The 27,630-nt window shown below is 40.8% G+C and overlaps 1 protein-coding gene across 1 annotated transcript in view; it reads left to right on the top strand.

Annotated features, from left to right (window-relative positions):
• Positions 1-27,630, top strand: part of GRK3 (G protein-coupled receptor kinase 3) — a 117,203-nt gene that overhangs the window by 14,895 nt on the left and 74,678 nt on the right. The window contains exon 2 of the mRNA XM_027124441.1: positions 8,611-8,687. Within this exon, the coding sequence (XP_026980242.1) occupies positions 8,611-8,687 (77 nt within the window). The remainder of the gene's footprint in view (positions 1-8,610; positions 8,688-27,630) is intronic.

Raw genomic sequence — 27,630 nt, 5'->3', positions numbered from 1 at the left:
GGCCACACTGCAAGGCACGTGGGATCTTAGTTCCCCGACCAGGGATCGAACCCGAGCCCCCTGCAGTAGAAGCGCAGAGTCTTTACCACTGGACCGCCAGGGAAGTCCTGAAGTGTTTGCTTTAAAAAAAAAAAAAGCCATGAAAAGCTGGACATTAATCTCAAGGGTGGTAATTTAGGTATTCTCGCGTAGTTAGAAAAATAAGTGAGTCCAAAAGTGGAGGCTGTATGTTGTCTGGCAGTTTTCTCTGTGTGTGTTTCTTTTTAACCTGCTGCTGTCCTTTGTCCGTTTCCTTCAATTATTCGGTGCAGGCTGGCATGGCTTATCAGATGCTGCACGAGTGGTCCCGTTGCTTTCTCTGTCACCTCATCTTTGCCAGGGGCCCCTTGGGATCTGGAGTTCAGCTGTGTTGCACTAGACTCTGTAGGCCCCTGTGATTGCCCCTGTTGACACGTACCTGTGACACTGCGTTGGGACTCCCTGCTTACTCCACTGTCACCCCGCTAGACATGGCAGAGGAGACCGGGTGGACCCACTGTGTATTCTGAGTGTCATGCGCAGTGCCTGGCTCGTGGAAAGGAGACACTTCCTATCTTGGATGAACGAGTGATTAAGTGAACAGGCGGTGGATACGGAGGTGTGTATGTTTACAATACACTGTGGGAAGTGATACAGTGGTGCCGTCTGACACGCAGTGGAAACCGAAGTAAGAGGGCTTGCCTCTGTAGGGGTTGGCGAAGGCCAGTGACCCTGACCTGGATCCTGGAGGCTGAGCAGGTTTTCACATGAGGAGAGGCATTAGTGGGAATGGCATTTACAGAATTACAGAGCAGTGAAGAAATCCTGCGTGGCTACCGTGTGAGGACAGAGGGAAGATATGGTTGATGAGGTAGCCTGGGGCCTCTTTGGAAATGCTCCCCATAACGTGCCAGGGAGTTTGGACATTGGGCAAAATGTGAGGCCCTTAGGACCTTTTTTTAAAAACTTATTTTATTGATTTAAATCAATAAAATTTATTTTATTGATTTAAATCAATAAAATTTATTTTATTGATTTACAGTGTTGTGTTAATTTCTGCTGTACAGAAAAGTGATTCAGTTATACATATATATGCATTCTTTTTCATATTCTTTTCCATTATGGTTTATCGCAGTATATTGAGTCTAGTTCCCTGTGCTATACAGTAGGACCTTGTTGTTTATCCATTCTCTCTATATAATAGCTTGCATCTGCTAATCCCAAACTCCCAGTCCATCCCTCCCCCTCTCCCCTTCCCCCTTGGCAACCACAAGTCTGTTCTCTATGTCTGTGAGTCTGTTTCTGTTTTGTAGATAAGTTCATTTGTGTCATATTTTAGATTGTACATATAAGTGGTATCATACGGTATTTGCCTTTCTCTGTCTGACTTCTCTTAGTATGATAATCTCTAGGTCCTTCCATGTTTCTGCAAATGGCATTGTTTCATTCTTTTTTATGGCTGAGTGTTATTCCATTGTATATATATATATACCACATCTTCTTTACCCATTCATCTTTTGATGGAAACTTAGGTTGTTTCCATGCCTTGGCTATTGTAAATAGTGCTGCTATGCCTTGGGATCTTTTAAATGAGAGAATTCCATGAAAAATGGCTCTTAGGAACAAGGAGGATGCTCCTGGCCCTCCTACGGACTCTCCTTGGCTCCAGTTTTCCCATCCTCTGATGCTTATTCCACACAGACGGCAAGGTAGCCATCAAATGAAGCTGCTTCTCTATTGTTGCTGATGCAAACGTATTTTTTTTTTTTTTTTTTTTTTAGCTGTACGTGGGCCTCTCACTGCTGTGGCCTCTCCCGCTGCGGAGCACAGGCTCCAGACGCACAGGCCCAGCGGCCATGGCCCACGGGCCCAGCCGCTCCGCGGCACGCGGGATCCTCCCGGACCGGGGCACGAACCCACGCCCCCTGCACCAGCAGGCAGACTCCCAACCACTGCGCCATCAGGGAAGCCCGCAAACGTATTTTGAGAGAAAGATAAATGGATTCAGAAATGATTATTGTAACCAATTTGAAGGGACGGTTTAGATCACAAAGTTTTAGTAACTCTGATTAGGTAAACTTGATGAACCCATAACTTTGTTCATCCTTCAAATTGTATCTGTTCGGGGTAACTTTTGTATTGATGGTGCAGTTCTTTTTTTTTTTTTGCCAGTGAAGTTCAATTATGTTTAGTGTCACTTTAATATTAGGTAATATATTGCAAAAGAAAAGGCATTAAAAACAGGATGTGGATTGTCAAAATATTGGAGGAAAAAACACAAAGGAATTCACATTTAGCTTAATTGGGCTGTGGTCTCCTGAATATAGATCGTCTCACGTGCTGTTGTTTAATGCTATGCAAATTGCATACAAGACTTTTCTGCCAAAGATCTGGTGAACCGAGGAACCTTGGGAAGAGCTGACAGTATGAAAACTCCTTTTGGGGGAGTTGAATCTTGGTATGATTGCTTAGTTATCCTATCTTAAAAAAAGCCTGCCTTTTGGGTTTCTTGACGGTCGTAACGATAACAGCTCTTATTTAGGCAGGGCTTCTAACAAAGCCATCTTGCTTAATCTTCACAACTACCTTATGTGTGACTAGTTTTTTTAGGTGATGTGTCACATATTATTTGAAATATTTGTTTAGACGCATTTTACTTTGGACATCAGAATAGAACAGAATTAAACTTCACATAGAATATAGAGACTTTTAATAATGGGAGGTATCCACAGTCATCCTTTGGCCAGTAGAGAGCAGATATCTGCTTTTTAAACTACTTTAGTAGTAGAAAAAATTTTTAAATTATGATACAATATTTATTATACTTACCTTGCATTTATGTAGCAGAACCCCAGTAGGTCATGACAGGTAGGGTTGGTATATCACCAACCAGTTGGTATTAAATAAAAAAAAAAAACCATTATGCCCCCAATCGGTATAGTATTATACATAGTAAGTATATATGCTTATTTTGATGAGGTATGTAAAGTAATGGTCCAGGAATCTGGAGGCCATATTTTGATTTTTTAAAACTTTCTGTAATGAAAATTTCAAACATGTACAGGAGAGAATCATACAATAAATTTGTTGCCACCACTCAGCTTTATCAATAATCAACACGTAACCAATCTTGTTTCATCCATACATTGTTTCCTTTAGGTTATTTTGAAGCATACCTAGACATGGTATATATCATTTCATCTGTAAATATTTCTGTATTTCTAAAAGATAAGAGCTCCTAAAATACCCAACATAAGCATAACACATTGCTACTGCTAAAAAAGTGATACTTGCTTAATATCATAGAATATTCAATCTGTATTCACATTTCTTCAGTTTTTTTACAAGAAATTTTTTTTACTTGAATTGAGTTTTAAATAAGGTTCGTATGTTACACCTGATTGTTATTTCTTTCAAGTCTTTTTTGAACTATAGGTTCCCTATCATTTTCCCTCTTGAAATTTTTTGTTGAAGAAACTGGGTCATCTGTTGTGTAGAGTTTCCCACACCCAGGATTTTGCTGATTGCATCCTTGTGGTATAATGATGATAATAATATCTCCAGCTTTATTGATGTAATTCATGTAAAATAAACTACACATATTTCAAGACTGCCCCCAGATGCCAGCTGCAATATGTGTCTAAGGTCTACCTGCATTTCTGCCTGACTGACTACACATTTTGGGCTTCCCATGACCTTCTTAGGTTTGAGATTTCACTAGAACAACTCACAGAACTCAAGAAAGTCCTACGCCTATGATTATTTTTACTGTAAAGGGTACATCTCAGGAACTGCAAAGTGGTTGTTACGTAGGGCAAGGCCTCATGGGAAGAAGTGGAGTACGGAGCTTCCACACCCTCTCCAGGAGTGCCACCCTCCCAGCACATTGATGGGTTCATCAACCTGGAAGCTCTCCTGACCTCATCGTTCTAGAGTTCGTATTCAAGTTTCATTACACAGGCCCCATTGATTAAATCATTGGCTGTTAGTAACTGAACTGAGTCTCTAGCCTCCTGGAAATCAAGTGGTAGGGCTGAAGGTTCCAGTCGTCTAATCACATGATTGGTTCCTCTGGCGATCACTCCTGTCCTGAAGTGATCTAGGGTTTTTCCAAGTCACCTCATTAGCATAAACTCAGGTATGGGTGAAAAGGGCTCCTTATGAATAAGACATTCCTGTCACTCAGGAAATTCCACCGGTTTTAGGAGCTCTGTGCCAAGAAGCAGGACAGAGACCAAATATCAATACATATATTTTTAATTTTACTATATATATCATTTCTAAAAGTTTGCTCTTGCCTCTTTGTTATCAAACAATATGTACTCTTTTTTTTTTTATTTTTTAAATCTGGCTCCTTTTACCCAGAATAATTTTTTTTGAGATCCACCCATGTTATATCAGTAATGTATTCCTTTTCATTGTTGAATATTATTATATTATATGAATATCCACTCATTTTTATCCATTTGTTCACCTATTGGGGGCACTTGGGTTGTTTCCAGTTTTTGATCATCACGAGTGAAGCTGCTGAGAACATTCATGTACAGGTCTTTGTATGGGTGTATGCTTTCATTTCCCTGGGGTAAATACCTAGAAGTGGAATTGATGGGATTTTATAGTGGTTTGTGTTTAACTTATTACGAAACTGCCCAATTGTTTTCCAAAGTGTTTGTTTCGTTTTACATTCCCACTTGCAGTGTATGAGGATTCTGGTTATTCCACGTCTTTGCCAATGTGTGATACGGTCAGTCTTTTCAAATTTTAGCTACTCTAATAGGAGTGTAGTAATATCTCATTGTGATTTTAATTTGCCTTTTCCTAATGACTAATGTTGTTGAGAATCTCTTCATATGCTTCTTTGCCATCCACATATCTTCTTTGGTGAAGTGTCTGTATGCATCATTTGCCCATTTTTTTAAGAGGGTTTTTTGTTTTGTTATTCTTCAGCTTTGAAAATCCTTTATATATGCTGGATACAATTCCTCAATCAGATATATGATTTGCCAGCATTTCCTCTCAGTCTGTGGCTTGTCTTTTAATTCTCTCCCGTGCTTTTTGAAGAGCAGAATTAAACCAAAATTCAATAACAGAAGGATATCTGGACATCTCCATGTATCTGGAAATGAATCAACTCAGTTATAAATAATTTACAGTTCAAGGCAAAAATATCAAGAGAAATTAGACAATAATTTGAATTGAATGAACATGAAAACAGACTATTAATATCTGTGAGGTACAGTTAAGTCAATGCCCAGAGGAAATTTTATAACTTTAAATGATTATATTAGAAATGTTTAAATTCAGTGATCTGACTTTTTAAGAAATTAGAAAAGTAGCAAATTAATCCCACATGTAAGTTGTAAGCATTTAAATAACAGAGTGGAAATCAATGAAATATAAAAAATATAAATAATAGAAGAAAATGAATGAAACAAAAACTAAAGATCAGTACAGTTGATAAACGTCTGCTTAGATTGAACAAGGGAAAACAAAAGGAAAACACAGTTTAACAGTATAAAGAATGAATGAAGAATTGTCACTAAATCTTATGGACATTAGAAGGGCAATAAAGAAATATGATCAAATTTCAGTAATTTGACAGACTGGATGAATTGGACAAATTCCTTAAAAGATACAAGTTACCAGTACAAGAAGGAATAGAAAATATGAATAGCCCTATATCTATGAAAGAAATGGAATTTGTAATTTAAAACCTTCCCACAAAGAAAATTCCAGGCTCAGATGGCTTCACTGATGAGTTCTATCAAACATTTGAAGAATTAATACTGTCTTACACCAACTCTTTCAGAAAAATTAAATAAAGGAATAATTCTCCTCTCATTTTATGAATCATATTATCTTGATACCAAAACCAGAGAAAGCTATTATAAGAAAAGAACAAGACTTCTACACTGAAAGCTATGAAACAGTAATAAGAGAAATTATAGAAGCTTAGATAAATGGAGAAATATGTCATATTTATGCATAGTACACTTAGTATTATTGAGGTTAATTTCTCCCAAGTTGATCTGTAGATTCAACAAAATCTCAGCAGGCTTTTTGTGGGAAGAAATTTCCATGTTGATTTATAAAACTTACATACAGTGAACCTAGGATAGCCAAAAAATAAACAAAAAACAAAACCAAAAGCAATAAAACAAAGTTGGAATGCTTAGGTTACTAAACCTCCTGATTTCAAGACTTACTAAGCCTAAAGCAATCAAGATAATACAGTATTTTTGTAAGGGTAGCCATATAATCAATGCAACAGGATAGTCCAAAGATAGACCTACGCATATTTAGTGTTGAATCAACAAAGATGCCGAGAAGATTCAATGGAGAAGGGATAGTTTTTTCAACAAATGATACCAGAACGATTAGGTATTATAAGGAGAAAAAGAACCTTGGTTCTTACCTTGCATCGTACACAAAAATAACAAATGGACCTTAGACCTAAACAAAATCTAAACTTTAAAATTTCTAAGGGAAAATATAGGTTAAAATCTTCATGACCTTGGGACGTGAGAGATTTCTTAGCACAGACCGTCTACCAAAGAAATAATCAGCGCCTTGGAACCATTAACTAAACACTTGTTCTTTTAGAAGGACTTCATGAAGGAAATGAAGAGGCAAGGTGCAGAGTGGGAGAAAATATTATTCATTAGGGAAATGCAAATTAAAGTACAAATCAAAATGAAATACTACTACACACCCAACAGAGTGGCTAGAAGTAAAAATATTGACAACCAAAGTGTTGGCAACTGGAGCTATCGTATATTGTTGGTGGGAATGTAAAATCCTACACCCAGTTTTGAATATGGTTCAGCCGTTTCTCATAATGTTCAATATAACTCACCATATGACCAACAGTTTCGCTTCTAGATATTTACCCATGAAAAATGAAAACACATGCCCATGAAAAGACGTATACACAGATGTTTAAAGCAGCTTTATTTGTAATAGCCCCAAACTGGAAACAACGCAAATGTCTATCAACAGGTGAACAGATAAACAAATGGTAGAATACTCATACAATGACATACTACTTGGCAATAAGAAGGAACTGAATACTTATGCACACAACAATACGGATGAAGCTTGTTTATGCCACACAAAAGACAACATATTATATTATTTATATAAAATTCTAGAACTACAGCAAGTCATCTTTATTAACAGAAAGGAGATCAGTAGTTGCTCAGATCCTAGAATTTGGGGAGAGTGATTGCAAAGGAGCATCTTTTGGGGTGATAGAAATATTTGATATCTTGATTAGAAGAGTATTATATGTGAAAAACTCATTTAACGGTACACTTAAATGTGCATTTAATTACATGTAAATTATACCTCAATTAGTTTCAAAAAGTAAAAAAAGAAAAAAAAGGAAGGGATAATGCCAAATTGTTGCCCATCATTGGATGATAGAGATTTAAGTTCTACTTTTCCCATTTGGATAATTGCTTTGGGGGATCACTTATTGAATAATCCCTCCTTTCCCCATTTTTCTGCTTTGCCACTTCTATTGTGTATCAAGGTTCCATGTATGTGTGGGTCAGTTTATATGCTTTTGTTCCATTTCCTTGGTCAGTTTGTCTTAATTACTTATTAAGTAATTTGTCAGTTTGTCTTAATTACTTAATTATCCTGTCTTAATTACTTTAGCTTCATAATAAGCCCTTTTATCATCATTCTTTTTCTTCAGAAATGTCTCAGCTATTCTTGAGCCTGTGTTGTTTTGCATACACTTCATAAAGAGCTTATCTGTTTCCGTGTTCTATGAAAAATCCTATTGGAATATTGATGGGAATTGTATTGAGTTTATAGGTGAATCTGGGTAGACTTTGAGTTTCTGCAGTATTAAATCTTTCCATTCCTAACTGTGGTCTATCTTTCCATGTATTAAGATCTTCTTTACTGTCTCTCAGTACAGTTTGTAATTTTTCCCTGTAACATTCCTGCACATATTTTGAAAGATTTATTTCAAGGCATTTGATGTTTCTTATTCTGGTGTAAGTGAAATCTTCCTTCTAATTATGTTTTATCGTAGTTTATCATTGATGTATAGAAGTGTGATTTTTTTGAATATTAGTATATCCAGGGAACTTTTGCTTTAGAAAGAAACTCATTCATCGATTTAGCAGAATTTGTCGTGTGTGTGTACGCTTTTAATATTTTTGTAAAGTGGTGGCGTTGAGGGACAGCTTCCCCAAAGTCCTTAAGTTATTTTTCATAGTCAAGTCTCTACATGTAAGCTTGGCCCTGAGTCATGGGAAGAGGGTACTAGCTGGAGCTGTGGTGTTCCCAGCTTTAAATTTAGTCAGCTGTTTATGCAGTCGTGGGTGTCAGTAAGAGGCATCTCTCGTCAAGCCAGTATCCTTCTTTTGGGCATGTTTTTTATTGAGGTATAACTGACAAATGAAATTATTTATATTTAAAGTATACAATGTGATGATGTGATATACACATACATTGTGAAATGAATACCAAAATCAAGTTCATCAAGCCAGTATCCTTGAATGAAGACATCCATGTATCTTCCATTCTAGGGATGGAGGCTGTCATTGTTAAAAACATGTCACTCTTCTCTTTTAGTATCCGGAGTGTGATGCAGAAGTATCTCGAGGAGAGACATGAAATCACTTTCGACAAGATTTTTAATCAGAAAATTGGTAAGCCTGCTTGTTTGTTTGGCAAACTGTAATTCCAGTCGTGGTATCGGGTGGCGCCACAATAATGTGGAAATGCAGCCCCTAGTGCTGTTACATGCTTTATAGCTCAAGCTGGGGATGAAGGAAATTGCATGTAATTAATAAGATACTAAATGATTACTTATGTCCCTAATAATATCTCTTGTAAGTAAGCTATTGGAAAACAGACTAGTTTGGCTGTAAGTTTTAAGACAGTTTGGGAGGTTCCCCAAATCAAAGGATTGGGTACTTGGAAACCAGAAAGAAGCTCTCTTTGGACCCGCGTCTGAGGTCCTCAGCTTCTCTCACTGATCTTGTACGTTCCGTGATCACAGGGGGTTGGCATGTGTCTTCATAAACCTCACCCCCCTCTTATGTCTGCTTCCAAAGTGTGGGGCTGGCTTACTCGATCAGTTCTCATGGGTTTATGGGTTTTGTTGGCTACTCACTCTTGTCAGTTCCACATCAGTTTCCCTTATTCCTGCGGCTCCATTTGGAATCTCTACTTAGCCCGGTCACCAGGACTCCCCCTGTTGCGTACACAGAGCTCATGGACCCATGCCCACCTCTGGCCAGTGCTGGTCTCAGCCTATGCACTTGTGTGGTTGTGTAGGAGTGCTCTGCGGTGACTGCAGTTAGTGCCCTAGAGAAATTAGGACTGGACAGGAATTGCTTTGGTGGGAATTTCAAGACCCACAAGGAAATGAGACACTGTATTCTCACCTGCCTTTTTTAAAGGTGACTGTCGGCCGGGTTAGATGAGAGCTGTCGGCCACCTGTTTTTTTTTTTATCCCCATTCCCCAAAATCAGTTCGCACTGTCCAGAAATTTCCTAAACAGTCTTTTGTTCTTGAGGCTAGGATTCATCATTTGGCCTGTCATCTGGCTCTGTTGTTAACTTGCCCACCGTGATGTAATAAGCAGATCATGCTAGAGTTTTTCCGTGAAATACGTATAGCTGAATACAAGAGACCAGGAAGTCTCTTTGCATCTTGTTTGCCTCCCACAACTGCTCAGAGAAGGTTTGCGGAGGAACTGTGTCTGAGTTTTCTAGTTGACTTAATACTAGAGGATTACTCTGTTAAAATTTCAAGAAATTAAAGTCTTCCTAAAGTTTCCTGGAACTCTGCTTCTGCATGTAGTTTTGTTTCCATGATTCGTAGACACAGGCTGGGACTTTCCTGGCGGTCCAGGTGTTAAGACTCTGCGCTTCCACTGCAAGGGGCATGGTTTCGCTCCCTGGTCGGGGAACTAAGATTCCCGCATGCTACACAGCACAGCAAAAAAGAAAAAAAAAATTTCCATAGACACAGGCTGACTGATCCCTTTGAGACTGAATATTCTTAGAGATAATTCTGGGTCGCCCTTCCGTGTACAGGTAAGGAGGTGTAGACCCAGGTTGATGAAGTGACTTCTTCTGATCTGACGTTCTCCTCCTCTGATAATTCTTTAAAGGCTCTTGGAAAGGAAACCATGACTGTAAAATACTGTAGAAAGTCACCCAGTAAAAACTGGAGAGATTTTTTGTTTTTTTAGAAAGAGTTACAGTGATCTCCTTTGTTCAAGGAAAGCAGAAACCGGTGCGGAAAGTCTTTGGAAGTTTGTGAACCACTTTTTGTCACAAAGTAGCCGTCTATGAAGGCAGTCTTCTGTAGATGTGGCTTCTGTGATAACCCACAAAATACAGTGGTCAAAGGGCGGCTGGCATGCTCTGGAGAAGCAGATGAAGAGTAGCCCGTCCGTTCTGAGGACGACGTGGGGAGAGCCCTTAGCCACATGGAAACGTTTCATCCTGAGCATCAGGATTTGGTCGGGGAACAGATTTGGCTTTCATCTCATCCTTTATTGCTGCTTCTCGTTGCTTTCATGGTGTTTGGTTACCTGCCATCTATATAAATGCTCTCCTTTGCTTCTGATTTTGTACTGAAAGCAGAAAATAAAACTAGCCTGATAACAAGATTGAGAAACTCCGTAACTTTGGGAGGGAAGGCAAAAAAGGAATTCTTTATTGGTTACTTAAATTTTTAAAAATGTTTTACAGCTTTCTTGAGATATATTTGAGATCGCATAAAATTCACCCATTTTGAGTATACAGTTCAGTGGGTTCTCGTGCATTCAGAGTTGCATGACCGTCAACAAGTCTCATCACAGAACATTTTCAACACCCCAGAAAGAAACTCTACACCCATCAGCAGTCCCTCTCCATTCTCCCCTTCCCCCCAACCCCTAAGGACCACTAATCTAATTTCTGCCTCTGTGGATTTGCCTGTGTTGGACATGCCACATAAACGGCATCATAAGAAGAGCTAACACCTGTCCTTCTCAAACGCTTCCAAAATATAGCAGAGGGAGGAACACTCCTAAACTCATTCTACGAGACCACCATCACCCTGATACCAAAACCAGACAAAGATGTCACAAAGAAAGAAAACTACAGGCCGATATCACTGATGAACATAGATACAAAAATCCTCAACAAAATACTAGCAGACAGAATCCAACAGCACATTAAAAGGATCATATACCATGATCAAGTGGGGTTTATCCCAGGGATGCAAGGATTCTTCAATATACACAAATCAGTCAACGTGATACACCATATTAACAAATTGAAGGAGAAAAACCATATGATCATCTCAATAGATGCAGAGAAAACTTTCGACAAAATTCAACACCCGTTTATGATAAAAACCCTCCAGAAAGTAGGCATGGAGGGAACTTTCCTCAACATAATAAAGGCCATATATGACAAACCCACAGTCAACATCGTCCTCAATGGTGAAAAACTGAAACCCACTAAGATCAGGAGCAAGACAAGGTTGTTGCCCACTCTCGCCACTCTTATGCGACATAGTTTTGGAAGTTTTAGCCACAGCAATCAGAGAAGAAAAAGAAATAAAAGGAATCCAAATCAGAAAAGAAGAAGTAAAGCTGTCACTGTTTGCAGATGACATGATACTATACATAGAGAATCCTAAAGATGCTACCAGAAAACTACTAGAGCTAATCAATGAATTTGGTAAAGTAGCAGGATACAAAATTAATGCACAGAAATCTCTTGCATTCCTATACACTAATGATGAAAAATCTGAAAGTGAAATTAAGAAAACACTCCCATTTACCATTGCAACAAAAAGAATAAAATATCTAGGAATAAACCTACCTAAGGAGACAGAAGACCTGTATGCAGAAAATTATAAGACACTGATGAAAGAAATTAAAGATGATACAAATAGATGGAGAGATCTACCATGTTCCTGGATTGGAAGAATCGACACTGTGAAAATGACTCTACTACCCAAAGCAACCTACAGGTTCAATGCAATCCCTGTCAAGCTACCACTGGCATTTTTCACAGAACTAGAACAAAAAATTTCACAATTTGTATGGAAACACAAAAGACCCCAATTAGCCAAAACAATCTTGAGAAAGAAAAACGGAGTGGGAGGAATCAGGCTCCCTGATTTCAGAGTATACTACAAAGCTACGGTAATCAAGACAGTATAGTACTGGCACAAAAACAGAAATATAGATCAATGGAGCAGGATAGAAAGCTCAGAGATAAACCCACGCACATATGGTCACCTTATCTTTGATAAAGGAGGCAAGAATATACAGTGGAGAAGAGATAGCCTCTTTGATAAGTGGAGCTGGGAAAACTGGACAGCTACATGTAAAAGAATGAAATTAGAACATTCCCTAACACCATACATAAAAATAAACTCAAAATGGATTAAAGACCTACATGTAAGGCCAGACACTATCAAACTCTTAGAGGAAAACATAGGCAGAACACTCTATGACATAAATCATAGTAAGATCCTTTTTGACCCACCCCCTAGAGAAACAGAAATAAAAACAAAAGGAAACAAATGGGCCCTAATGAAGCTTAAAAGCTTTTGCATAACAAAGGAAACCATAAACAAGACCAAAAGACAACCCTCAGAATGGGAGAAAATATTTGCAAATGAATCAGCTGACAAAGGATTAATCTCCAAAATTTACAAGCAACTCATGCAGCTCAATATCAAAAAAACAAACAACCCAATCCAAAAATGGGCAGAAGACCTAAATAGACATTTCTCCAAAGAAGATATACAGATTGCCAACAAACACATGAAAGAATGCTCAACATCATTAATCATTAGAGAAATGCAAATCAAAACTACAGTGAGGTATCATCTGACGCTGGTCAGAATGGCCATCATCAAAAAATTTACAAACAATAAATGCTGGAGAGGGTGTGGAGAAAAGGGAACCCTCTTGTACTGTTGGTGGGAATGTAAATTGATACAGCCACTATGGAGAACAGTATGGAGGTTCCATAAAAAACTAAAAATAGAACTACCATACAACCCAGCAATCCCACTACTGGGCATATACCCTGAGAAAACCATAATTCACAAAGAGTCATGTACCAAAGTGTTCATTGCAGCTCTGTTTACAATAGCCAGGACATGGAAGCAACCTAAGTGTCCATCAACAGATGAATGGATAAAGAAGATACGGCACATATGTACAATGGAATATTACTCAGCCATAAAAAGGAATGAAATTGAGTTATTTGTAGTGAGGTGGATGGACCTAGAGACTGTCATACAGAGTGAAGTAAGTCAGAAAGAGAAAAACAAATACCGTATGCTAACACATATATATGGAATCTAAAAAAATGGTCATGAAGAACGTAGGGGCAAGACGGGAATAAAGACACAGACCTACTAGAGAATGGATTTGAGGACATGGGGAGGGGGAAGGGTAAGCTGGGACAAAGTGAGAGAGTGGCATGGACATATATACACTACCAAACGTAAACTAGATAGCTAGTGGGAAGCAGCCGCATAGCACAGGGAGATCAGCTGGGTGCTTTGTGACCACCTAGAGGGGTGGGATAGGGAGGGTGGGAGGGAGGGAGATGCAAGAGGGAAGAGATGTGAGGACATATGTATATGTATAGCTGATTCACTTTGTTATACAGCAGAAACTAACACACCATTGTAAAGCAATTATACTCAAATAAAGACGTTAAAAAAAACCAACGGCATCATATAACACGTGGTCTTTTGCATCTGGCTTCTCTCAACATAATGTTTTCAGGGTTCATCTACATTGTAGCTTGTGTGTCAGTACTGCCTGCCTCTCTGTACCTGATAATATTCCCATGTATGGCTATGCCACATTTCATTTATCCATTCATCCGCCGACTGTTTCCAGTTTTGGGCTCTCATGAATAACGCTGCTAGGAGAAGAAGGTGTTTTTTAACGTGTAATTTGAGCAAGTGGTTCCGTGTTATTAACACGCCCTGGGGTGGGGGGTGTGACAGGCCTGCCCTCCCCTGCAGCTCTAGTTCCAGTCTCTGAAATGCATTGAGGATTCTGTCTGAGGATTCTGTCTTCCTTTGTGTTTTCTGCTCCCCACTCTCCCTCCTGTAACCCCTTTCCTGTCTGCCATCCCCACTCCCCCCACCTCACCCCCCAGTCACACGTGCAAGCCCCAGACCTGTTGTTTCTGTTGTGATTAAAGCATCACCTGAAGCCGCCTCCAGGAGCCTCTGATCTGAGCCCCCTAGTGGCATTAACGTGGCCCTCGTGCTATTAACTTCAGCCTCACAGATTTTCCCCCACTGAGAACAGCTTTGCTGGGCACTGAGGGTCTGTGACTTTTATCTCAATTAGGCCGTTAAAAAACTGAAACATGGTTTAGATAAATAAATAACTCCTCCTTCCCTTCCTCCTCACTCTGAGCTTGGAGCTGGTGAGCTGACTTGGGAGAAGGTCACAGGATGGGGGCTGGGGGATGAGGAGAGAGGACAAGGTAATGGTGCCTGACACAGATCTGTAATTACATGTGGACAGAGCTCTACACTGAACGTGTCTGGTCCCTCCTTTGCTCCGAGGCGTTCCCGTTTTCTGGCTGGTGTGACCGGTGGGGCAGAGCGGAAGGTGGACCAAGGTTGCAGTAGCTTTGTCTGACTCTCTAGGTCTGTGACGTCCTCCTTCAAGCACACCCCTCTTCCCCAGTGTCTCCCCGTCTCTTCCCTCCGCCCCTTTCCGTGACTGTCTCCCTGTGTTTCCACCTTGTTGCTTTTCTGTGGTCCCTCTGTTTATCTTTCACCCTCTACCTGTCTCCTCCTTTTGTCTCCTTCCGAACCTTCGGCATCCCCCTTGCTGCGGTTGGCACATGGTTTGGGGGATTGCCCTGCAATGCGGGCGGTAGCCGACTTGTCAAACTGCTTTGTGAAACGAAAAATGTAGAAATCTTTCATTTACTTGGCTCTGAGGCTTCGCTGGGGTGGCGGGCAATTGGCAGGTCTGTCAGCTACACCCCACGCTGGTCGTTGTTTCATATTCTTAGCTATAAAAGTGGGGATACAAATGGTACCTACTTCATAAGGCCGTGGTGAGGATCCAGCAGGAAATGGATGCGAAGCCCTGAACACAGTGATTGATTCTCAGCAGATGCTCAATGAATGAAATCTCTTAAATGAAATCGTTTATTATAAAAATTTTTAGTCCTGGGTAAAAATGGACCAGAATAACGAGCCCCCACGCATTTACATCACCCAGATTCAATATGTTTCAACATTTTGTGTACCTGCTTTGTCCATCCCCTCTTTTTGTGGTTGCCTGAATATTTTAAAGCAATTAACAAACCCCTCATAGCATTTCAGCCCTATGTGCATGTCTAAAAAAATCTGAATGTTTTCTCATACAACCTTAATACCTTTATCCCAGCCAATGAAAATGATGATTCTTACTTGAATACTGAGTCCATATTCAGGTTTTTCTGATTAACTTAAAAATGTCCTTTTACTCTTGTGTTCTTTGAATCAGGATCCAAATATTGTTCTTGTATTGTAATTGGTAATAACATCCCATTAATCTAGAACAGTCCCCCACCCCACCCCCACCCCCAGGTAACTGACGTATTGAAGAAACTGGGCCGGCTGTATTGTAGAGTGTTCCACATTCTGGATTTCTCTGTTTGCTTTCTCGTGGTGTCATTTAAATTGCACTTCTGCTTCCTAAATTTCCCGTGAACTGAAAGCCAGCTCCAACAGCTGGATTAGCACGTTAGGTTCGGACATTGTAGCAAGACGCACGTGACATGTAGGTGCCGCTCTGCCGACACTTCTCTAAAGTGGGTTCAGGTGCGGTCAGCTCTCTGGCTCCTCATTCAGCTGTCATCTGCCATTCATTTCATTTTCACTGATATCTCTGCATAAATGGATTATTTTATTAGGAAGTTACGAAGCGGTGAGTTTGCTAATCATGCCATTCCTTCCACGTTGACTGCTTTTACTCATCCACTTGAGCTATATATTTGCCTGTAAAGACAGTCAGGTGCGGTTGGCAGATTTCTACGTCTCCCATGACTTTTATAAATTTATTTATTTATTTATTTATTTATGGCTGTGTTGGGTCTTTGTTTCTGTGTGAGGGCTTTCTCCAGTTGCGGCGAGCGGGGGCCCCTCTTCATCGCGGTGCGCGGCCTCTCTTGTTGCGGAGCACAGGCTCCAGACGCGCAGGCTCAGTAGTTGTGGCTCACGGGCCTAGTTGCTCCGCGGCATGTGGGATCTTCCCAGACCAGGGCTCGAACCCGTGTCCCCTGCATTGGCAGGCAGATTCTCAACCACTGCGCCACCAGGGAAGCCCCTCCCATGACTTTTAAAAGCCTCCAGGTGTTACTCCCAGGGGTAACCCGCCGAAAGAGATTTTGCAGATATAATTAAGGTTGTGTTCCTGGTGGGCTGAATTTGCTCACACCAGCCCTTTAAAAGCAGAGAATGTCCTCAGGCCGGCAGCAGAAGTCATAGAGATTGAAGCAGGAGAAAGGTGGGACACACCCTTGCCGACTTTGCAGGTGGAGGGGGCCCCATGAGAAGGATTGTGAGTGTTGTCTAGGAGCTGAGGGTGACCCCTCCTCCTTGGCAGGCAGCAAGGGAACAGGGACCTCAGTGCTACAGCCATCGGAACTGCATTCTGCCAACAGCATGAATGAGTTTGGGAGCAGATTCCTCCCTGGAGCCTCTAGATGAGAAACCCAGGTTGCCAGCACCTTGATTCTGGCTTTGTGAGCCCCTAAGTAAGCAGAAAACCCAGCAGAGCCTAGTTCTGACCTCCAGAACTAGGAGGTATTTATTAGTGGTGTTTGTAAGTCACTGAGTTTGTGGATATTTGTTACACAGCAATAGAAGACTAATAGAGCAGGATCAATGCTTAACTTCTTTGTTTTTAACTGCCGGTTTCCAGAATTAAAAAAGGTTAAGTAAATGACAGCTGTCTTTATCTTCCTCATCCTTACATAGAAATCATACGTCTTAAGGGACATCAATTAAGTTGATTCCTAATTTGCTGTCAGTAAAACTCATTTAGATATTGACAAATGTCCTGGGTTTGACTCATTGAAAGAATGGTTTTAAAGGGATACTGGTTATCAAATAGACAGTAAAATCAATTTGTCGGTTAAAATCAATTTGTATAGTTAAGATATTTTACTGCCATTTTCTTCTATATTATTATCTTCTATATTCTTCTATATTATTTCAGTGATATACTGAAATAATTTCATCATATGCAAGTGGGGCACATAACATTTGATAAATTCCATCTGTCTGTTGACAGTCTAATCAACTTCCCTTGACTGCATACCCTCTCCTGTTAGAGAAGGATGTTTCCGATTATAAGGAGACTCCAAAATAGATGCTTAATTCATAAAGTATGCAAATGTTACTCTCATAGTAACATCATAGTTAAAGTAGTATGAACATCATAGTTAAAGTAGTATGATGTCACATCATTATTGCCACGGAAGACATTTCATTTTCTCACACTGACTTCAGAGCTTAATCCAGAGTCTGAATATTAATCTTTTTGAATTCGTGTGAGAATTGGTGTCTTTGAAACATGGTTTTGGTCAAAACAAAATTTTGCAACTTTTACTCTTTTAAAAACAGCTTTATCGAGGCATGATATTACATGTTATAAAATTCACTCATTATGAGTGTATAATTTGATGAGTTTTAGTAGACTCTGAGTTGTGCAGCCAGCACCACAGTCTAATTTTAAAACATTTCCATGTCTCAAAGAGACACCCTGTGCCCACTTGTAGTCACTTCCTGCTCCCATCCCCAGGCAACCAATAATCTGCCTTTTCTGAACATTTCTAATGAGTGGAATCTTACAGGCTGTAGACTGTTAGTCTTTTGCATATGGCTTCTTTCATTTAACATCAGGTTTTGGAGGTTGATCCACGTTGTGTGTTCTGGTCTCTCGTTCCCTTTTGTTGCTGAATAATATCCCATTATATGGATAGACCACATTTTGTTTATCCCTTCGCCAGTTGATGGACATTTGAATTATTCCCACTTTTGGTCTGTTACAAACGATGCTGCTGTGTTCACATTCACGTACAAGTGTGGATGTATGTTTTCATTTCTCCTGGGTATGCAACTAGGAGTGGAATTGCTGGGCTGTATGGTGAATTCATGTTTAACTTTTTAAGGAATCACTAATTGCTTTCTAAATTATACTATATTTACATTCTCACCATCATTTTATGAGAGTTCCAGTTTTTTTGTTTGAAGAAAAAAACGTTTTCTTCCCCCATTGGATTGTCTTGGCATCTTTGTTGAAAATTAATTGACCATAAATTTAAGGACTTATTTCTGGACTCTCAGTTTTGTCCTGTTGATGTATATGTCTGTTCTTATGCTGGTTCCACACTGTCTTGATTACTGTAGCTTTATAGTAAGTTTTGAAATCGGGAAATAAAAATCTTCTCACTACATTCTTCTTTTTTTTTCAAAATTGTTTTTGGCTCTTCTGGATCCTTTGCATTTCCATATGAATTTTAGCATCAGTTTTTTAATTTCTGCCAAAAAAACCCCACAAAAAACCTACTCAGATTTTGGTAGGGATTTTGTCGAATCTCTAGATTTGGAGACAACTCTCATTTTAACAACATTAAGTCTTCCAATCCATGAATGAAATGTCTCTACAGTTGTTTACGTCGTCCCTAATTTCTCTCAGCAGTGCTTTGTAGTTTTCAGTCTTAAATGTCTTCTTAAATTTATTCACAATTATTTTAATGTTTTTGATGCTATTATGGATGAAATTGTTTCTTTAATTTCATTTTTGGTTGTTCATTGCTAGTACACGGAAATAGAATTGGTTTTTGTATGGTGATCTTGTATCCTACAATCTTGCTGAACTAATTTATTAGTTCTAGTAGATTTGTGTATGTGTGTATGTGTGTGAGTTCTTTAGGATTTTCTACATGTAAGATCCTGTCTCTGAATAAAAACAAATTTACTCCTTTCTTTCCAGTCTGGTGCCTTTTCTTTTCAATTTTTACTTTTCACTTTGATTTCTTAGATATTTATTAATGTTGGTCTCAAACATATTTAGCATGATTTCAAAGAACATTCGGGTTGAAAGAATGTATAAATTATATTTGGCATTTGGGGCTAAGGCATAAGAAATATACTTGCCATGGACTTTGCAAAAAATATGTTTCATTATAAAAAGGATACATTGGAAAGACAGAAATTGCTGCCTTACAAAGTTCTTTTTAAAGGATTTTCTGAGCAGGCCTGTAGAAAGAAAGATGGACACAGACATGATGTAGAGACCTCTTTTTTTTAATTTGGTAATTATATTCAAAATACAGGACCACAGAAGTACTGAAAAAATAATAAGCGACACAGAAGAAAACATTTTAGGATTACTTTTTTGTCAGTTTTCAAGGAACAAAGTTTCCAACCTATTTTATGATTATAAAATTATTGCTTGAAGTGCTTTGTGCTTCAAAACATGGTAGATGGCTAAAATCTGCAAATACTTACCACTGTGCAACTTCTGACTTGAAGACCAGAGTTAAATGATAGCACATCGAGCCCTTTTGCATGTGGTCATAGAGAGGGAACTCTTAACCCGGGAACCCCCCTTCAGGCTTTGTTTCTCTTTTGTTTCCACCTTTGTTTGGAAGAGTTTGTTTGTGTCCCCACGCAGGGCCTTCCCCAGACAAACAGCCTCCCTGATTGACAGTCACAGACGGCCCCACCCTGATGTGTAAAACTGATGTGTAAAACTTCCTCCAGCTGAGAGCCACCAGCCCCAAAAGAGAAGAAAACCTGGGGCCCCATTCAACTCCGCATCAATTATCCATGCCTTTGTGGAGACTTCTAAGTGAGGGAAAGAGTTAAAGGTCCATTTAAACTTTCAAACAGCAGAGGTAAACACTTGACTAAGCACAGCTAATTGGATTTTCAATTGAAGAGGCCAGGCAGCCGCAGGCAACGGGTGGTGAGGAACCCACAGAAATGATGGACACAGATTTTGCACACTTTAAACTTGCGTCTCTAAACAGAAATACCGCCAGGAGAGGAAAGACACTGAAGAAGAGGGAAAGGCTGTTAGTCCAAACCCCACTGGCAGGCAGTCCTTTGGGCTGACTCCTTATCTGTGTTGGCTCCCACAAGCCTGGGTATCGGCGCCCCGGGTTGGAGACGCCACCTGCCCTGCCACGCAGCCTCTGCGGCTCTGCAGACCGGGGACATCTGAGAAAATTGTGTCAGCTTTCAAAGAGAGTAGAAAGGCTTAAACCAGTCCTATGAGAAATATAGTTGTCTTTTTTTGTTTGTTTGTTTTAAACCAATTTATTTGGGCTGGTTTTCCTTTTACAAGACATCATTCAGGTTCTACGATCAGCCATGATTATCTCTTCCCAGAAAAATTCAGAAGAGCCACACTTTTACTGGAATGGCACAATCCTTTAACATCTGCTAATCACTGGAACTGTAGGAACCCTGGCATGTGACCACCAAACCCCTGATCTGCAGGCTGGCAACTCTCTCTCTGATCTTTTAGGTGGTTGCTATTGAATTTTCCCTGAGCTCTTCTGAGCCTGTGATTGATGGGAATTACTATTGGTTTAAGACAGTGATGGCCACCTGTGTACTAAACCAGTGTTTTCTGTGCTAGTTAAAATAATGTGACCAAGTTTGCCCATTCCCCAAAAAGCAGAGCCTGAATAGGAGGTAGGCATTTCACAACTGCTGTTTTCTGTCTGTCACCAGGAAAAGTTAGTGGAGGAATGAGCATGCATCTGGGTTTTTTTTAATTGAAGTATAGTTGATAGGATGTTGTGTTAGTTTCAGGTGTACAGCGAAGTGATTCAGTTATACATATATATATTCTTTTTCAGATTCTTTTCCATTATAGGTTATTACAAGATATTGAATATAGTTCCCTATGCTATACAGTAAATCCTTGTTGTTTATCTATTTTATATATAATGGTGTGTATCTGTTAACCCCAAACTCCTAATTTATCCCTCCCCCCCTTTCTCCTTTGGTAACCATAAGTTTGTTTTCTATGTCTGTGAGTCTGTTTCTGTTTTGTAAATCAGTTCATTTGTATCATTTTTTTAGATTTCACATATAAGTGATATCATATAATATTTGTCTCTCTCTGACTCACTTCACTTAGTATGATAATCTCTAGATCCATCCATGTTGCTGCAAATAGCATTATTTCATTCTTTTTTATGGCTGCATAATATTGCCATTGTGTATATATTGATATATACCACATCATCTTTATCCATTCATCTGTGGACGGACATTTAGGCTGCTTCCATGTCTTGGCTATTGTAAATAGTGCTGGAGTTTGTTTTTTTTTTAACATATAAACTATACAATTCCTAGTTAATATATCATGATACTAAAATCCAGAATTTGGGGGCAGTGCACAAAGATCTTTCTGTAGCAGGTCTCTGCTTTATTTATGTGCTTTGTTGAATGAGACATTGAGAATCTAATATATTTTAAGTGCTCCATTGGAAATGTCTTATTAAACAAAAAGGCACAGAGGGGAGACTAGCGTCAGGCCACAGAGGACTTTCTACCTGCCACCAGCTCACTCTGCAAAAGGATGGATGTGAAACCCACAGACCTCTGGCATGCCAGTATCAGACAGCTGTAAGGAGAGTTTACTCCTGCCCAGAAGTCTCCGAAATTCTTGGAAGGGGCTACTGGTGATGTTTCAGAGCCATGAGTTTAGATCCCACGGCAAGTGTGGGGAAACCACTCTTAGCCAAAAAGAAAGTCTAGCCAGTCAGCCAACATCTGCAACTGACTCAACTTTGTAGCCGTCTCATTGCCTGGATCCACATAATTAAGGGAAAATACTACATGCTGTAGCAATATTAGCAAAGCCGGGGTCTTAATATATATTCCTGGAGAGTTCTAAGGACCTAGGAAACATGACCTCTACTGGAAAAGTTGACCATCAGCTTTTTGAGCTGACAGTAGAGGGATGATTGGGCGGTTTTAGGATTTTAGGAGCCCCAAACGCCTGAAATTCCAGGTGGCAGTGCACTGTCATAATATCCCCTGGTTTTAGCTCTTTGGGAAATACCTTTTCTGAGGGTTTTATACATTATCATTGATTTATTTTAGTATTCCTACTTCTAGTCAAAGTCAAGATCAGGAAATGTAGAGATACGCTATGAGGTGGTTCTCGGGCTTTGTTTGAAATCTAAAAATTCAGTCATTCATTCAGTAAATTTCACTGTGTACCATGCATCCGTGAATAGTACTGCTATGGGTGCCCCTATCGAGCTAACATTCTTTGTTTAATATATTTATTTAATTATTTATTTGGCTGCGCCGGGTCTTAGTTGTGGCGTGCGGGATCTTTTAGTTGCAGCATGCGAACTCTTAGTTGCAGCATGTGGGATCTAGTTCTCTGACCAGGGATCGAACCCGGGCCCCCCCTGCAGTCCCTGGAGCTAACATTCTACGGGGGGAGACAGACCATCGAATACACACTGTCCGCACACTAGTAAACGTGGAGAATTGTAGAGGCCAGAGCAGTGTGTGCGGCAGTTTCAAATAGGGTGTTTGGAGAAGGCGCCACTTCTAAAGGGACGGTTGAACAGCGTCCTGGGGAGGTGTGAGGGCTGAGCCCCTGTGTACTGGGGGGAAGTGGGTACAGGCAGAGGGCTCAGCAGGACAGAGACCCTAAGACTGGAACCACGTGGTAGAGGAACAGCAAGGAGGCTGCAGCCAAGGGGCTGAGTGCGAGGGACCGCGAGACAGGTGGGGGGTGGTTGGCGAGGCTTTTTAGGCAGTCACGAGGCTCTCCGCTTTTACTGGTCATGGGATGGGACACAGGAAGGTTTGAGCACTGGGGCGGCACACCCTGACTCGAGTGCTCATGCAGCATTGTCTAGGTGCTGTGGAAGCAAGAAGCAGGAGATGCTGCAGCGCGTCAGCAAGAGAGATGGTCCCGGCTTTGGGACCAGCGGCCAACAGTGGAGGTGGTGAGAAGTCATCTGAAGATGGGAGGATAGATTTGCAATGAGTTGTGTGTGGTACAAAAGCGGGTGGGAGGCACAGAGGCTTGCAGGGTACCATGTGGTTGGGTTCAGTTGGAGCCAGAAGGTGAAAGAAAGGCTCAGACAAGAGCCTGAGGGTGTAGGGCGATGACTGTGTTCACGCATCTCGGAATTAAGGTGACTTGCTTGCTTTGCTCAGTGGGCCATCTGCTGAGGAGTATTGTCACACCTCCTCTGTGTTCTACATGATGCTTTTAGGTCAGCCTTAAAGTTCGGAGCTTTGTCCCAACTCCGCTCGCTGATGAACAGAGAAGATTCTTGTGATTTGGTTTCCAAAAGAAATCCCAGAAAAGTGTGGAGGTGGGGGCTGAGAGAATCGCTTCAGTCCCTCAAAGAGACTGTTTATAACAGTAGAACACAGTGAGAGCAGCTAGGACAGCTTCTTCAAGAAGCAAATATTCTTTCTTCCCTTGTAAGATGCACTTACTCTCCAAAGAAATCTTTTTTTTTTTTTTCTTACTGGAAATATTTTACTGCTTTGATTTTTTTTTTTAAATTCATTGTCTTCAAAGTTTGCTCTTTCAGAATTGATTTGCTTACCATATAATCTATGACTATTTCAGAAGATTGAAATTAGGTTTGTTTTGTGGCTTCTACTTTTAAACCAAGAAGTGGGTTCAAAATTGGTGATGGAAAAGAACTTCAAATGGGATAGCTTACTGGGAACATTGATTTGGGCCCTTTTCTTCTCCTGTTACTTTTTAGCTTCTCTCTTTCAGAACATTAGCTTCTCTCTTTCAGAATATGCCTGATTTCCTTCTCTTGAGACACTGCATACCTAAGGATCCAGTTGTTGCTTAATTTTTCTTTGTTTACTGATAAATATGCTGTATGCTCTTGTTCTTTTAAAAAGCAATTTTATTGAGGTATAAAACACAATAAAATACATCCAACTTAAGTACAGAGTTTGAGTTTTGATAAAAGGGTACACCCGCGTACCTGTTACCACAATCCATATATGGACCATTTCCATCACTTTAAAAAGTATACTCTTGCCCATTTCTAAACAGCTCATCCCAGCCCCAGGCAACCACTGGTCTGCTTCTGCTTCCAGTCACAGTAGATTATATTTGCCTTTTCTAGAACATCCTATCAATAGAATCAAATCCTGTGCTTGTGTCTGGCCCCTTTGCCTCAGCACGATGTTCTTCCTTGAGGTTCATTTATCCTGTTGCTTGTGTCGGGATTTTTGTTTCTTTTATTGCTGAATAGTGTTCCAATGTATGGGCTTATTAACACACTTCACTTTTCATGCACATCGGGTTGTTTCCAGTTCAGGGAAATTACGAGTAAAGCTGCTGTGGATATTTTTCATCAAGTCTTGTTGTGAACAGACGCTGTCATTTCTCTGGTAAGTGCCTAGGAGAGGCATTGTTGCATCTCCTGTGATAGGTACACACAGATCTTTTTGGTTTTTTGGGCGTACCATGCAGCTTGCGGGATCTTAGTTCCCCGACCAGAGATGGAACCTGTGCCCCCTGCAGTGGAAGCATGGACCCCTAACCACTTACCGCCAGGGAATTCCCAGTACACACGCATTATGATTGTTGTGTCATCTTGATGAATCTACCACTTTTATCATGATGAGAAGTCTATCCTGGTAATAATATATTTGTTCTGACATCTACTTTGTCTAATATTATTATAGTCACTCGAGCTTTCTTGATATTAGTGTTTGCATGGTATGTCTGTTCTCTGATCTCTGCCTTGTAATTAGACTATTTAGACCATTTACACTTAAATAATTACCAGTTTAGTTGGATTTAAATCTCGCATGTATTATTTGTTTCCTTGTTGCTTTTTTCTTTTCCGGTCTTCTTTTGGATTGGGTATATCCTAGTAAGTTGTCATCACCACTGGCTTATAATAGCTATATAGCTCTTCATTACATTTATTTTTCTGGTGTTTCCAGGCACCTCGTGTTCCGTGAACTCCTGGTGCCTTTGCCTCGGCAGGACCACCATGGTCTGCTTGGGTCCCCCTCCCAGCACCACATTTCAGAAAGTACCTCCAGGCCAAGAGCTGACCCAGCCTGGGGTCCTCCTAGTTTGCTTCCCTTCTTTCAGGGACTGTAGCCCCTTCTGTGTCTGAAAACAGTTACTTCATATATCTTGTCCAGTTTTTTGGTTGTTATTGTGGGAACTTAAGTCCGGCTCTGGTTACCATATTATGTTCTGAAGTGTAATTTTATTTTTGAAGTAAAGTATTTGGTTCTTGGCAGGAGAATGTGTTAAATATGTGAAATTGGGACTACCTGTAAAACCCTAGATGCATAACACCATTGTTATAACTTCACCAAGTGACGTAAAGATGGTGATGATCAGTTTCTGACTTACGCATAGCAGCACGTGTAAACCTCAGAAGCAGAAGCTTTGAAAAGTTCTGTATCAGTACCGTTTGAATGGTAACAGCCCATAATCAAGCCCTTAGGTACTCAGTGTTCTACATACAGTTCCTTTTTTTAAAAAAAATCATCTTATGTGTGTGTTTTTTTAAAAAATTTTATTTATTTACTTACTTTTGGCTGCATTGAGTCTTCGTTGCTGTGCCCGGGCTTTCTCTAGTTGCAGCGAGCGGGGGCTGCTTTTCGTTGTGGTGCGCGGGCTGCTCATCGTGGTGGCTTCTCTTGTTGCAGAGCACAGGCTGTAGGCACGCGGGCTTCAGTAGTTGTAGCGCGTGGGCTTCAGTAGTTGTGGCTCGCGGGCTCTAGAGCACAGGCTCAGTAGTTGTGGTGCACGGGCTTAGTTGCTCTGCAGCATGTGGGATCTTCCTGGACCAGGGCTCGAGCCCGTGTCCCCTGCATTGGCAGGCGGATTCTTAAGCACTCCACCACCAGGGAATTCCCCTACAGATCCTTTTTTTTTTGCGGTACGTGGGCCTCTCACTGTTGTGGCCTCTCCCGTTGCGGAGCACGGGCTCCGGACGCACAGGCTCAGCGGCCATGTCTCACGGGCCTAGCCGTTCCGCGGCATGTGGGATTTTCCCGGACCGGAACGCGTGTCCTCTGCATCGGCAGGTGGACTGTCAACCACTGCGCCACCAGGGAAGCCCCCCCCCCCCCAACAGATCTTATTTAGTCTTCAAAATGACCCCATGCCGAGGTTGGCATCAGCCCCATTTTACAGGTGAGAGGACCTGCACTCAGAGGTGAAGATGCTTCTCACCTGCCTGGCATCTTGTAAACAGTGATGGCTGAACTGAAATTGACCTTACAGAGTTGGGGCCTGCCCCTCTCCAGAGCTCAGGCCCTTGGTCACTATCTGAGCTGATGATGTAAATAGATGAAACCCCTTAGGCGACAGCAGTAGAGTTCAGGTTAACTAGTGCTGAAACTTCCATGTATGAAGTGGTTGTTTTCTTCCTGAAATAGCTACTTCTTGCCAGGACAAAGCAGCACGATTAATTTCCCACAAGAAGTGGTTTCAAAAAAGCCCTCACCCTCTCTCCACCTTCTCTTTCTCGTTTGTTGCCTCCCACCTTTCTTCCTTTACTCGTTTTTTCTTTTCTTTATGTGTTTTCCCCCGTCTCCATCTGTCAAAATAGCAGTAAGGGCAACAGCAAAAAAGAATGAAATAAAACCAACCCCAGTTTAATTCATGAAACCACAGAGTGCTAAGCTTAAATGAATCATTAGATTTTTATCTATCCCAGTCCTTTTGTTTTGCCAATCAGGAAACCAGGGAACCTTAGCACAAAGAGTTGGTGAAAACCACCCAGCTTGTTGGCTCCCACAGGAGCCAGAGTCTAGGGCGTACTGACCATGGGTGGGGTGTGGGGACCATCTGACTCTGGGGTGTCATGAATATGAGTCGGGTCTAAGCATCTTATCAGGGATAAGTGGGTAATGAAAGCAGGTGACAAGAAAGAGACTGACTGGGTTATTGCTTAAATTAGTTATTTAGGGAATGTTTCTTTGAGGAAGTGATTTGAAGAAGTGATTGGTTTTGAGAAAGAAGGAGCCCCCGTGAGGATCAGGTGGAAGAGCGTTCTCAGCCAAGAAGGAACAGCATTCTTGGCATAGGGAACAGCATGGTAATCAGCAGGGGCAGGAAAGAACACAGCAGGTCCCAGAATCAGCCAGAGGCCAAGGTAGGCAGAGAGAGAGGTGGGCAGGAATGAGGGTTTTATTTTACGTGTAATGGGAAGCTCTGGTAGGTTTTGACCATGTCCCATTTGTTTTAAGATCATTCCAGCCTTTTTATGGCGAATGAATTATCCAAGTCAGAAGTGGGAGAGTGGAAGCAGGGAGATGAATTTGGAGGCTGCCGCCATCCAGGAAGTTGGCGGTGCTGGCTTACATCAGACGAGGACAGTGGAGATGCAAGAAGGGGGTGGATTGGGATTTATTCTGAAGATAAAACCTAACCTAGGTCAGCTAGTGAATGTGGGGAGTGAGGGAAAAAGAAGACTCAAGGAGAACTCAAAGGCCATTTAGGGGATAGTATACTTAGTTTCTATAATTTAGGACAGCGGTCCCCAACCTTTTTGGTACCAGGGACTGGTTCCATGGAGGACAGTTTTTCC

This window comes from Aethalodelphis obliquidens, unplaced genomic scaffold (assembly GCF_003676395.1).
Source record: "Aethalodelphis obliquidens isolate GAN/ISIS:26980383/991018 unplaced genomic scaffold, ASM367639v1 scaffold28, whole genome shotgun sequence".
Taxonomy (NCBI): Eukaryota; Metazoa; Chordata; class Mammalia; order Artiodactyla; family Delphinidae; genus Aethalodelphis; species Aethalodelphis obliquidens.
This window is presented reverse-complemented; position numbering and strand designations above follow the sequence as displayed.